The sequence below is a fragment of the Microcaecilia unicolor genome, chromosome 7 (assembly GCF_901765095.1).
Source record: "Microcaecilia unicolor chromosome 7, aMicUni1.1, whole genome shotgun sequence".
NCBI classification, from domain to species: Eukaryota; Metazoa; Chordata; class Amphibia; order Gymnophiona; family Siphonopidae; genus Microcaecilia; species Microcaecilia unicolor.
This window is the reverse complement of record NC_044037.1, coordinates 3,891,657-3,905,229: the sequence shown is the minus strand read 5'-3', so window position 1 is coordinate 3,905,229 and position 13,573 is coordinate 3,891,657. Positions and strand designations below refer to the sequence as shown.

Genomic DNA, 13,573 nt, shown 5'->3' with positions numbered 1-13,573 from the left:
AAAGGGGATGACGGCTGCGCTGGGAAGGGAAAACTAAGATTGTCCTAATTGGCTTCCTTGCTTACAGTGGACTACATAGGTTCTCTTCCACTCGCGCACCGTCTTCTCGCGGTCTCAATCTTAACTTCCCTTTACAAAGATGGCGGCCAGAGGAGTTGCCATGCGCAGGAAGCAGGGGAGCTGCGCGCGCAGCAGCGGAGTAAACTACTACGGAAGCCGCGCTGTAGTAGGTGCGCGATGGCGGCGGAGGAGGCCCCGAAGCTGTCGGAGCTGCTGGAGCGCGGCTGGCGGGAGCTGCAGGAGGTGGAGGCGAGCAACGAGCCGCTCAACTCCCGCCAGCTGCAGGACAAGGTGAAAGGCGGCCTGACCCTGCTGGAAGAGGCGAAGCGAGGGGCCGACCAGCTCCAGCTCTTCAGGTACAGCAGCAGCACCTGCCTCCCCCTCCCCCTCCCAATGCACAAGACCCTGCATGCAAGGAAAAAGCCCTTCCTGCAACAAAGAAAACCTTTGCACAGGATGCAGAGCAGACTTTGCACACAAAAGAGAAGATGCAAAATGCACTTTCATCTCAAAAACCCTGCAAAAAACACCCACAACAGAAAACCTGCTCTAGACGGTGACTTCCCTGTCTAGGAAACAACAGGAGGCCCAGATCCAAAAGCAGGACTTGTGGGGGCCTGAGAATTTCCACTGCACAGCCTTGTCACTTAAGCCTCCATTGCCCCGGGTACAAAATACACTTCCCACCGCTTTGATTGAAATCACAGAAAGCTGGTGGTGGACTTTGGTCCTGGGGAACTGAGTTCAATTCCCACTTCAGGCACAGGCAGCTCCTTGTGACTCTGGGCAAGTCACTTAACCCTCCATTGCCCCATGTAAGCCGCATTGAGCCTGCCATGAGTGGGAAAAACGCGGGGTACAAATGTAACAAAAAAAAAATCCCATCCCCTTCCCTAGCAAAATACATGACATTAGTCACACAGACCCCCCCCCCCCCCCCACCAAATACAGACTACAAATAGAAGCACAAAAGCTAACCCAGAAAGCTCAGTTCCAGAAAAACAGACACAAATGCATTTCCTCTAACACTAAAATGGTCACTGATCGTCATCATTAAGCATTTCGGGACAGACTTAAAGATCTCAATATGTATACTTTGCAAGAAAGGCAGGAGAGAAGAATATGGTAATCATTTAAATACCTTTGTGGCATAAATGCACTGGAGGTGACAAAGCTGAGAGGCGCTTTGGACCGAGGGGGCGTAGCATGAACGTGAAAAGGGACAGATTCACAAGTAACCTCAGGAAATACTTCTTCGTGAAATTTCTAAGGGAGTGATAGGGACAGTAGGTGGCATGGATGAGCAGACTGGGTAGACCATATGGTCTTTATCTGCATACATTTTTCTATGTTTCTAAAACAAGGGGTAAATATTAGTGGCGTTGGCAAATGGCTTATAGGCTGATGTCATTTGTAGCCCTCCCTCTTGTTCTTTTCATCCCAGAAAAGCTCAATACATTTTATGCTGCTTATCCCAGAAATGAGCAGTGGATTTTCCCCAAGTCAATTTAATAATGAGGACTTTTCCTTTAGGAAGCCGTCCAGACCCTTTTTAAACTCCGCTAAACTAACCGCCTTTATCACATTCTCTCGCAACAAATTCCAGAGTTTAATTACACGTTGAGTGAAGAAAAAGTTTCTCTAATTCGTATTAACATTTACTACTTTGTAGCTTCATCACATGCCCCCTAGTCCTAGTATTTTTGGAAAGAGTAAACAAACGATTCACGTCTACCCATTCCACTCCACTCATTATTTTATAGACCGCTATCATATCCCCCCTCAGCCGTCTCTTCTCCAGGCTGAAGAGCCCTAGACGCTTCAGCCTTTCCTCATAGGGAAGTCGTCCCATCCCTGTTATCATTTTCGTCACCCTTCTCTGCACCTTTTCTAATTCCACTGTGTCTTTTTTGAGATGCGGCGACCAGAATTGAACACAGTGTTTGAGGTGCGGTCGCACGATGGAGCAATACAAAGGCATTATAACATCCTCATCTTTGTTTGCCATTCCTTTCCTAATAATAGCTAACATTCTATTTGCTTTCTTAGCTGCTGCAGCACACTGAGCAGTGGATTTCAACGTATCATCAACAATGACACTGAGATCCTTTTCTTGGTCGGTGACTCCTAACGTTGAACCTTGCATTACTTAGATATAGTTCAGGTTCCTCTTTCCCACATGCATCACGTTGCACTTGCTCACATTAAACGTCATCTGCCATTTGGATGCCCAGTCTCCCAGTCTAGTAAGGTCCTCTTGTAATTTTTCACAAGTCTCTCGCGATTTAACAACTTTGAATAACTTTGTGTCGTCAGCAAATTTAATTACCTCACTAGTTACTCCCATCTCTACATCATTTATAAATATGTTAAAAAGCAGCGGTTCTAGCACAGACCCCTGCAGACCCCCACTATCTACCCTTCTCCATTGAGAATACTGACTATTTAACCCTACTCTCTGTTTTCTATCCTTTAACCAGTTTTTAATCCACAATAGGACACCTCCTATCCCATGACTCTCCAGTGTCTTCTGGAGTCTTTCTTTTTTTAAATTTTATTTTATTTATCATTTTACTTAATCCGCAAACAAACCTTTTCCGGAGATGGGAAGGCGGTAGAACGAGAGGGCATGAAATGAGATTGAAGGGGGGCAGACTCAAGAAGAATGTCAGGAAGTATTTTTTCACGGAGAGGGTGGTGGATGTTTGGAATGCCCTCCCGCGGGAGGTGGTGGAGATGAAAACGGTAATGGAATTCAAACATGCCTGGGATAAACATAAAGGAGTCCTGTGCAGAAGAAAGGGATCCTCAGGAGCTTAGCCTAGAATGGGTGGCAGAGCTGGTGGTTGGGAGGCGGGGCTAGTGCTGGGCAGACTTATAGGGTCTGTGCCAGAGCTGGTGGTGGGAGGCGGGGTTGGTGGTTGGGAGGCGGGACTAGTGCTGGGCAGACTTATACAGTCTGTGCCGGGGCTGGTAGTTGGGAGGCGGGACTAGTGCTGGGCAGACTTATAGGGTCTGTGCCAGAGTTGGTGGTGGGAGGCGGGGTTGGTGGTTGGGAGGCGGGGATAGGGCTGGGCAGACTTATAAGGTCTGTGCCAGAGCTGGTGGTGGGAGACAGGGATAGTGTTGGGCAGACTTATACAGTCTGTGTCAGAGCTGGTGGTGGGAGGCGGGGTTGGGGGTTGGGAGGCGGGGATAGGGCTGGCCAGACTTATACGGTCTGTGCCCTGAAGAGGACAGTACAAATAAAAAAGTAGCACATATGAATTTATCTTCTTGGGCAGACTGGATGGACCGTGCAGGTCTTTTTCTGCCGTCATCTACTATGTTACTTAATTACATTCACATTTATCACATAAATGTAAGGGAAAACAGAAATTGATATTATAAAAGAAAACGTTTTCTCCCACCAATATGTGTTATATAATTGTCCACAGCTGGGAGATCCAAGATCAGGAAAACAATCTCAAAGAAAATAAGAAAAACTCAAAATGGTTAATCTTACAATTCACTTTTTCTGAGGGAGGAAGGTTAATCGGTTATTGCAGCCAGTACAGTGGTAACTAAAAGAAGTTGCTGCAGAGGGTTCTTCATCTGTTCTTTCAACTCCACAAACTCTTGTAATTTCTTAGGTTCAACAAATAAGTAATTATTAAAATTCAAAGAAATAGAACACTTACAAGGGAATCGAACTAGGAAGGTCCCACTTAAGGCAATGATCTTTGGCTTAAAAGCCAAGAGTTCACACCTCCTAGTCTGCGATTCCCCTGACAAGTCAGGAAATATATTTATCTTTGAACCCAAAAAACTATCAACCATGTGTCGGAAATACAATTTCAAAACATTATTCCTATCTAAATCAAAGGCGAAAATCACTAGTAATATAGCTTTTCCAAAATATCAGTTAAGTTCACATCTCTTTTCTCTGATAAAGAAGATTATTTAGGGGAAATATAAATCGCTTTAGACACCGGAGGGTGGCTATCAGAAAATGTTTGCAAATTATCAGAGAAATATTTCTTCAACAGTTCAATTAAAGAAAAAATTCCATAGTCAAAGTCTCTATATCTTGGACTTCCACTTTGTTAGATAAGTATTGATATAAATTCTTTAATTCACATGTTTATTCCTGAAAAATTTTAAACATCTGAAGAAGAAAGTTATTCACACTCTGCAGCGCTTCTCATAATGCGTCCATTGTGACATTTTTTGGCTTCACCAGGTCCAACTTCTCCACAGAAACCGCTCCAGATATCTTTGGGGGGGGGGGGGGGGGAACTCACTCTCCAATCCCCCAGTTGGTTTATTATCCGGAGTTGATGCTGCGTCAGGCCCTCCTCAGGTCGCGTGAAAATCCTGACCCTCTTCGGGCGTTTCCACTGTCGACCTCCATAGCAAAGCGTTACTGTTTCCGGGTCTTGGAGGGGTCGTGCCAACAGGAGGACTCAAAGTCACTCCCTCTCCACTGAGATTCGGCAATAAAGCCTTGCTGTTCCCCGAAGCAGGAGCCGATATCCCCGACGTTATGACCCCGAATCTCTCCAAAGTAGGCTGAGAAGTGGTGGGAACCCCAGCCGTGTTCGAGGAGGACAACACCACAGCTTTACCTTTTCTCTTCCCCATTCTCTGGGGAGCGTGCCTACTTCTTCAGGTATTCTGGTGTAAAACGGGAACTCACGTACGTCCTCCCTGAATGCCATCTTGGATCCTCCAGTTTGGGACACTCTTTGTCTGGTTTCTCCTCAGAGGCCTGTCTGATATGGGTGACCCTACAGCATAGCCCTCTGAGTCATTGAAACACTGAAGCCCCTCCACCACGACACAGTGGTGTCCCTTCGGAGGGGTTCTGGAGTCTTTCATGAGGTACTTTGTCAAACGCCTTTTGAAAATCCAGATACGCAATATCAACTGGCTCACCTTTATCCACATGTTTGTTCACCCCTTCAAAGAAATGTAATAGATTGGTGAGGTAAGATTTCCCTTCACTAAATCCATGTTGGCTTTGGCTCATTAATCCATGCTTTTGAATTTGCCCAACACTGACGTCAGATTCACCGGTCTATAATTTCCTGGATCCCTTCTGGAACCTTTTTAAAATATTGGCGTTACATGGGCTACCCTCCAATCTTCCGGTACCATGCTCGATTTTAAAGATAAATTACATATTACTAACAATAGTTCCGCCAGTTAATTTTTCAATTCTGTCAGTACTCTGGGATGGATACCATCCGGTCCAGGAGATTTGCTACTCTTCAGTTTGTCAAATTGCCCCATTACATCCTCTAAGGAAAGAGAGGTTGCTCCCCCCCTTTTACAACCCCTGATTTCCACATCCCTCCTTGCCACTGTTCTCCCCTAATCTCTTCCTTACCATTGACTGACATAACTTTATCGGCATCATGACATTTGTATTATATATGTTGTCAAAATAGTACCTTTTAGTACTCCCTCCTCTTCCCCTCAGCTCAGCCCACATTCCTCCTCCTCACCCCCATCCTCCACTCATCTCTCCCTGCTTTTCTCCTCAGGTGCAATATTCTTCTTCACTTCTCACACATTCTGCTTTTGCCTTCCATCTCTTCTTCAATAATACCCCTGGAGTACAGCTTTATTTTAATTTTTATAACTCCTAACAGATAATAAAAGATGAAAGAGTAAAACAAATCATAACAATAGATATTCATGCAATAGGGTGGTGGACTTTGGTCCTGGGGAACTGAGGAACTGAGTTCGATTCCCACTTCAGGCAGAGGCAGCTCCTTGTGACTCTGGGCAAGTCACTTAACCCTCCATTGCCCCATGTAAGCCGCATTGAGCCTGCCATGAGTGGGAAAGCGCAGGGTAGAAATGTAACAAAAATAAAATAAACAGAAAAGCATCAGATTTTGTGCTTTGTAAGGTCACTGAGGTCTGGTGCATGTGCTTTGTGGAAAGTCCGTTCATTTTGCATACGTCTGTGTGTATTTGACTTTTTGTGGTTTGATTGCAGCCGGAATGAAGAGTTAGAAGAGGTTGCATCAGCTGACCTGAAGTTCTTCTTGCTGCCTGCGCTGCTGGCAACTCTCACGCTGAAGCTGAACACCCCTTCCAAGCGAATGGATCAGCTGCAGGCTGCCCGCATCTACTTCATGGACTTTCTGAGGAGCTGTAAGGACTATAACGTTGGTACATTTCATCTGCCACAGCCACGGGAAGACTCCAGGACAGAGGAAGACACGGAGCAAGCTGTGCCAGCACCAACTCAGCCAAATCTCATAGCCATGGCCACACATAGACAGGCAAAAATTGAAAGGTATGAATGCACGTTATCAGCCTCAGCGCTGACCCTTAATCCTTCTGTGGGACCCCATTCTCAGCACTAAATCAAATTCCAATAACTTTACTGGCATGACAGATTTACAGGCGTTGCCCATCTACTCCCGCTGACCCTCTGATACTTCTTGTGGGCCCCCAACCTTGGCACTGACCCCCTGATCTTTCCGTGGGACTCTTGCCTGACCCCCGGATCCTTCCGTTGGACCTACCTCCAAGCACAGCCCCAGTCCTTGTTGCTTTGTTCAGATAGCCGTAGACATGCACTTCACTGTGGTGAATGTGGTATAGGAGAGGCGATTCCTTGGCGGGGTGTCTCTTTGAAGATGAGGAGGTTACACTCTGTCCCTGCTGTGCAGACATGCCATGTGGCTGACTTTAGTGTCTGCCAGTGCAGTGACCTAAAGACTCTGTGCCATTTGTTCTGTAGAGTGGCTGCAGCCCTTTGCACATTTGACAGAAGGATCATGAGTCTGTAAAGCACTACTGAGTGTGACACTGTGAAGGGGCTGATGAGGGAGTGGGGCACCCACTGGTGCTTGATAATGGGGCAGAAGAGCAGGTGATTATTGTTTAGAACACTGTTTGTCAAGCCAGTCCTGGAATAGTTTCCAGCAAGAGCCCTAACCTCTTTAGCCTTTCCTCATACTGGAGCAGTTCCATCCCCTCTATCATTTTGGTCGCTCTTCTTTGAAACTTTTCTAATTCCAATAATTCAGTGTGAGGGTGTTTACAGGATGCCGCCCCTGTCGCTTAGGAATACTCCCTCACAGAGTCAAGACTACCATAAACCCCATAATTCGGCCAAAGAGGAAGTGACATGAGAGGAGCTGAGCCAGGAGGACAGCTGCCAGGAAGTATAAAAGGCAGGGCCAGAGCTGTGTTAAGGAAGCCCAGGGAAGGGAGAAGTGGGCCCACAGCATATGCCTTCACTACCTATGTGTAGCTACCATAACCTGGCTCAGGTAGGCCAAACCTTACCTTGAATTATTGTGAAAATCCTGTTTTTGAGGCCTGACTGGAACCAGACCAGCGTTGGTGCAACCTGAGAGTGAGACTGTATATGTTTTGGGGCCTGTCAGTTGCAAACTTGCGTAAAGATTTCCTCTGAATTGGAAGAGACTTTACCCCTCAGATTATGTGCCTGTGATGCCTCAGTATAGATCAGGTTTAGGACTAGTTTAGGTAATAAGCATAGTTAGGTTACGTATTCATCAGATTCCTCAGTATAGGTCGAGTTTAGGATTAGTTTAGCTAATAAGAATAGTTGGTTACATATTCATCAGATTCCTCAGTATAGGTCGAGTTTAGGATTAGTTTAGCTAATAAGAATAGTTGGTTACATATTCATCAGATTCCTCAGTATAGGTCGAGTTTAGGATAAGTTTAGCTAATAAGAATAGTTTGGTTACATATTCATCAGATGCCTCTGTATAGGTCGGGTTTAGGACTAGTTTAGCTAATAAGCTTAGTTAGGTTACATATTCGTCAGCTGCCTCAGTATAGGTCGGGGTTAGGACTAGTTTAGGTAATAAGCTTAGGTTACATATTCATCAGATGCCTCAGTATAGGTCGGGTTTAGGACTAGTTTAGGTAATAAGAATAGTTCGGTTACATATTCATCTGATGTCTCAGTATAGGTCGGGTTTAGGACTAGTTTAGGTAATAAGCTTAGTTAGGTTACATATTCGTCAGATGCCTCAGTATAGGTCGGGTTTAGGACTAGTTTAGGTAATAAGCTTAGTTAGGTTACATATTCGTCAGCTGCCTCAGTATAGGTCAGGTTTAGGACTAGTTTAGTTAATAAGCATAGGTTACATATTAATCAAATTCCTCAGTATAAGTCGAGTTTAGGATTAGTTTAGCTAATAAGAATAGTTCGGTTACATAGTCATCTGACGTCTCAGTATAGGTCGGGTTTAGGACTAGTTTAGCTAATAAGCTTAGGTTACATATTCATCTGATGTCTCAGTATAGGTCAGGTTTAGGACTAGTTTAGCTAATAAGCTTGGTTAGGTTACATATTTGTCAGATGCCTCAGTATAGGGCGGATTTAGGACTAGTTTAGCTAATCAGCATAGTTAGGTTACATATTCATCAGATGTCTCAGTATAGGTCGGGTTTAGGACTAGTTTAGCTAATCAGCATAGTTGGCTGTTTTACTACTAATTATTAATACTACTACTAATCATTTCTATAGTGCTACTAGACATACGCAGTGCTGTACACATTGTATGCAGGTGCTTTCTCTGACCCTAGAGGGCTCACAATCTAAGTTTTGTACCTGGGGCAATGAGTTCTAGCACTGCCCAGCTCTGTTTTAGAAAGACAATTCCCTGGAGCGCCCTCTGGTGCTGATACCTGTGTGTTGATCCAGTGCTTCTCCTTATGTCAGGTACAAGCAGAAGATGGAGGTGGAGAAAAGGCTGGTCTCCATTGCAGGCCTGGTGCAGAGTGGGAATGCAGAGGATGAGCAGGTGCGAGAATTCTACCTCCTGCAGATCAAGAAATGGATCAGTACCAGCCTGGATGAGGTAGAGAGCATCGACCATGAGATGGAATTACTGAAAAGCAGAGAGACCATGAAACAGGTACTGGGGAACGAAACCATTGTACAGATGTTTGAGGGGGAAAGAAGGCTGTTTTAGGTTGTTGTTGGAACTGAAAGGTGCAGGTAAGGGGAAAGGCAGTAAGAGAGCTGGTATTGGGGAGAGAAAGAGGTGTGCTGGACAGAATCCATGAAGGCCATACGTTTTCCAGTTTGGGATTTCTGGGATACAGCATTTAAGAATATTTTAAATATCTGAAATGATTTTTTCCCATTCCAGACTGGGGAATCTTCGCAGCCACGAAGGCAGCCTAGACCTGCCATGAAACCTTTCATGCTGATCCGGGACAGTGCTCAGGCAAAGTAGGTGTCTGTTCATCATCTCAGTAGGGATTTTACAGAGGGAGAAGTCTGGGGGTGGCGGTTATTCGGGGGCATGCTGAGGGGCAGAAGAGTCTTTTCCCACAGATGTGGGAATGTACAGTGTCATCTCCCTGCCCTATGAAGGAAGGTCATTTCCATCTGTTCCCCTCTACCTCTGCCCTGCACTGACCGTTTACTGGAATGAATTTCTCTGTCTTTCTCTGTAGAGTGTTCGGAGCTGGCTATCCCAGCCTCCCTACCATGACTGTGGATGACTGGTATCGTCAGCATCAGAGGCATGGAGTCCTGCCAGACCAAGGAGTTCCCCAGAGAGCAGGTAAAGGGGAAATTGTAACAGAGACCCTGTGTGTCCCCGGGACCCCTGAAAGAGCTGCTGTGAGGAAGGAGAGGAAAGGAGAAACGGGGGTAATATGGTACAGATGTTCAAATATTTGAAAGATATTAATTTGTAAACAAACCTTTTCCAGAGACAGGAAGGTGGTAGAACTAGAGGGCATGAATTGAAATTGAAAGGGGGCAGACCCAGGAATAATTTCAGGAAGCATTTTATCACTGAGAAGGGTGGTAGATACCTGGAATGCTCTCCTGTGGGAGATGGTGGACCCATTCTAGGCTAAGCTCCTCAGGAGCTTAGCCTAGAATGGGTGGCAGAGCTGGTGGTTGGGAGGCGGGGCTAGTGCTGGGCAGACTTATACGGTCTGTGCCAGAGCTGGTGGAGGGAGGCGGGGTTGGTGGTTGGGAGGCGGGGATAGGGCTGGCCAGACTTATACGGTCTGTGCACTGAAGAGGACAGTACAAATAAAAAAGTAGCACATATGAATTTATCTTCTTGGGCAGACTGGATGGACCGTGCAGGTCTTTTTCTGCCGTCATCTACTATGTTTACTATGTAATGAAATTTAAAAATGTGTGGCACAAACACAGGATCGGATCCAAAGAAGCTTAGGAGAGATTAGGTAGGAAAAGCGGTCTGTGCCCTGATGGAGGCTGAGTAGATGGGCCGGAGTTGAGTTTTTCGGGTACTTTGACGACAACTTCAGAAATTTGAGGACAAGGCTAGTGCCGGGCAGACTTTTTACAGTCTATGCCTTCAAAATGGCAAGGATAAATCAAGGATAGGTATACATATGCTGTAACGCTTCATACCATAAGTAATGAGTTTATATTGTTGGGCAGACTGGATGGACCGTACAGGTCTTTATCTGCCACCATCTACTATGTTGCTATGTTATGTGTGTCCCCGGGTCCCCTGAAAGAACTGCTTTGAGGGAGGGGCTCCTGCATGTCTCCAAGACCCCTGAGAATAGCTCTGCGTGGGAGGTTGTGGTCCCCTGGAGTAGCAGCAGGAAGGTGTTGCTCGGTTGTTAATGCTGTCATTGTTGCTTAAGTGATTTTAGCTCACTTCTTAGGCTGAGTGAAGCAGAGGGTCAGGGCAGCAGCTTGCTGATTTCCTGTTACATGTGTGCATTCTGCAGGTTATAGGTATATGCACTGTGTGGGTCTGTATCACTACACTAGCTGAATCTTTTCCTCTGTCACTCATTCCATATCCTGCTTCATTTCTTCTGATGCAAGAGAATAACTTCTGTCGGAAACGAACCACTAGTATGAGTCAGATGCAGAGGTGATTTGGGGTGTGGAGAAGTAGCCTAATGGTTAGTGCAGCAGAATGAGATCCTGGGGAACTGGGTTCATTCCCATTGCAGGTCACATAATCCTCTGATGCCCCCCAGGTATGTGAGCCCACTAGGGACGGAGAAAGTTCCTGCATATCATGTCTACAGCGCTGCGAATGTCTAGTAGCGCCATAGAAATGATTAATAGTAGTAGTAGGGAAGTGATGGAAGAACAACCAGATCATCACCAAAAGCTTCATTGTAAAAGGACCCAACATGGCTGGGTTTTGGCAATGATGCCTGCGTCAGGGGATACAGTACTTCATTGAATCACTGTTGACACTGCATACAGGTAGTTTTCTACCTCGCTTAAAACTTGGCCATGTTGGGTCCTTTTACAATAAAGCTTTTGATGCTGATCTGGTTGCTCTTCCATCACTTCTGCATCTGACTTATTCTACTGGTTCATGTCTTCTGATTGCATATGGTGTCAGTGACAATATGCGACACCCTTGCTTGGATTAAAGGCAGCATAGCACTCCTTCCCGTATTCAGGTTAGAGATGGTGTAGGACTCCCTTCAGGTTAGAGGCAGTGTGGGCACACCCTCGTTCGGGTTAGAGGCAGCGTGGCAGTCCCTCGTTTGTTGGTTTAGAGGCAGCGTGGCACTCCCTCGCTCGGGTTAGAGGTAGCGTGGCACTCCCTCGTTCGGGTTAGAGGCAGTGTGGCACTCCCTACCTCCCTTGTTTGGGTTAGAGGCAGCGTGGTACTCCCTCGCTTGTTGGTTTAGAGGCAGCGTGGCACTCTCTTGTTCAGGTTAGAGGCAGCGTGGGCACACCCTCGTTCGGGTTAGAGGCAGCGTGGCAGTCCCTCGTTTGTTGGTTTAGAGGCAGCGTGGCACTCCCTACCTCCCTTGTTTGGGTTAGAGGCAGTGTGGCACTCCCTCGTTCGGGTTAGAGGCAGCGTGGGCACACCATTCGGGTTAGAGGCAGCGTGGCACTCCCTCGCTTGTTGGGTTTAGAGGCAGTGTGGGGCTTATTCTCTCCTTCATTTGGGTTAGAGGCAGCGTGGATCAGTCTCCCTCAGGTTAGAGGTCACCTCCATTTATGTGGTGTTCTTTTCTCATTTTCTTATCCAGTGGACCATGATGCCGAAGAGGAGCAGAAGGCGGAGCAGGAAAAGAAGGTGGAGGAGGAGGATGAGACCAGTCTACAAAAAGCTCGTGACTGGGATGAGTGGAAGGACACACATCGCAGGGGATATGGCAACCGGCAGAACATGGGCTGAGAGCTAAGGGGCTCGCTGGGGTGGGAGAATGCCTCGCAGCTCTACACTCTGGAGTATGATTGAGCAGAGAAATAAATCCAGCAGCTTCTTTGATCTGGGTCTGTTCCCTCGTATGTCATGTTATGATGGAGGGCGAGTGTGGTGGCACAGTGCCTCTGAAGGCACTGTTCAGTAGTGTTGAACTGGGGAATCTTGGGTAAGGAAAGTGTGTCTGGTCTTTTTATTTATTTGCTGTATATTGCTTCTGTGTCTCCTGTTCTTGGAGCTGCACAGTTGCAGGGGCCCAGACTGAGACTTAGCCTAGTAAGTCATTGTAGAGAAGTGGTGGGAAGGTCAGGGCTTAAGACCTTAGCTGGTCTATATGGGGCACTAGCAGACAGTCTATACTGTTGGGAATGCCGTTCTTCTCGGTGTTTAACTGTAGGATGGTGTTAGAGGACGGCCTACACTGCCAGAGATGCTGTGCTGCCCATGCTGGCAGTAAAGGAAGTTAGTGGGTTTGGGTGGCATCGTGTGACTGAGCTCTAAAGCCTCTCCTAGCCAGGCTGCCAGCCATGAATCTGTCACAGTGTGCTGGACACTGCACTTCACGTCCCTGGTACCTGAGGTCTTTTCTTTTTGTCCCAGAGCCCTGAAGCCCTTCTAGTAAATGCATTGTAGCATATCTGTATAGTGCAAAAGTCTGCAACCCTTCAATGGACTAGAATCAGCAGGGGAAGGGAAGTACACTGGTTGGAACCAGCAATGTGCAGAAACTGGCCTTTCACATAGTATCTTAGTTCTGCCTCTAGTACCCTCTTGGGGTTAACCCTGTGGATAATTGGAGGGTTATGCCAAGCGCTGCTCAGGATCTGCCTTTATCTGCCCATATTCCCCTGCGTAAGCAGCCTCAATTCACGTCCTCTTGCCCTGTACCCTGTAAACTATTATCTGCACAAACACAAAAAAAAAAAAAATGCTGGAATCGCTGACTAATTACAGACACAGATTTGACTAGGAATAAACTTTTCAGTTCAAAACAATGGAACAAGAAGAATAAGATGTAATGCTGCAAACAACCATCAAGTAAAAAAACAGATGTCATTGTGCTTAACCAGTGCCTGGGGAGGTTCAGGATCGCCGGGGAGGGTGTAGAGCTGGCACATGGCCTTGGCACAGGTCTGGAGGGCTAGTGAAGTATGAGCTACACACTTCTGGAGCTGGCCAGTTGCAGTACATCACACTTCTTGTACAGATGTGTTGGGGAGGGGATGGGGGGGATATATAGTCTCAGAAACAGTTTGGGGGCAAGTAGCAGGGTGACAGGCTACAGAGCTCAGCAGGAGTTAGGCTGCCATCTGCCTGTCAGTTCAAGGATTGCAATCTTA

At 46.6% G+C, this 13,573-nt stretch overlaps 1 protein-coding gene across 1 annotated transcript; it reads left to right on the top strand.

Moving 5' to 3' along the window:
* Positions 1-213: 213 nt before the first annotated feature.
* IGBP1 (immunoglobulin binding protein 1) lies at positions 214-12,299 on the top strand. Its single transcript, XM_030209822.1, has 6 exons — positions 214-416; positions 6,050-6,352; positions 8,768-8,963; positions 9,201-9,283; positions 9,511-9,620; positions 12,058-12,299. The coding sequence occupies exons 1-6, from the start codon at positions 238-240 to the stop codon at positions 12,204-12,206; spliced, it is 1,020 nt and encodes a 339-aa protein (XP_030065682.1). The 5' UTR covers positions 214-237; the 3' UTR covers positions 12,207-12,299.
* Positions 12,300-13,573: the final 1,274 nt, after the last annotated feature.

Bases quoted from the DNA above. Each gene is read 5' to 3' on its own strand.
- IGBP1 (XM_030209822.1), top strand. From the start codon at position 238: ATGGCGGCGGAGGAGGCCCCGAAGCTGTCGGAGCTGCTGGAGCGCGGC. The intron at 6,353-8,767 runs GTATGAATGCAC...TCCTTATGTCAG, and splicing joins AGACAGGCAAAAATTGAAAG to GTACAAGCAGAAGATGGAGG. The intron at 9,284-9,510 runs GTAGGTGTCTGT...CTTTCTCTGTAG, and splicing joins CGGGACAGTGCTCAGGCAAA to AGTGTTCGGAGCTGGCTATC.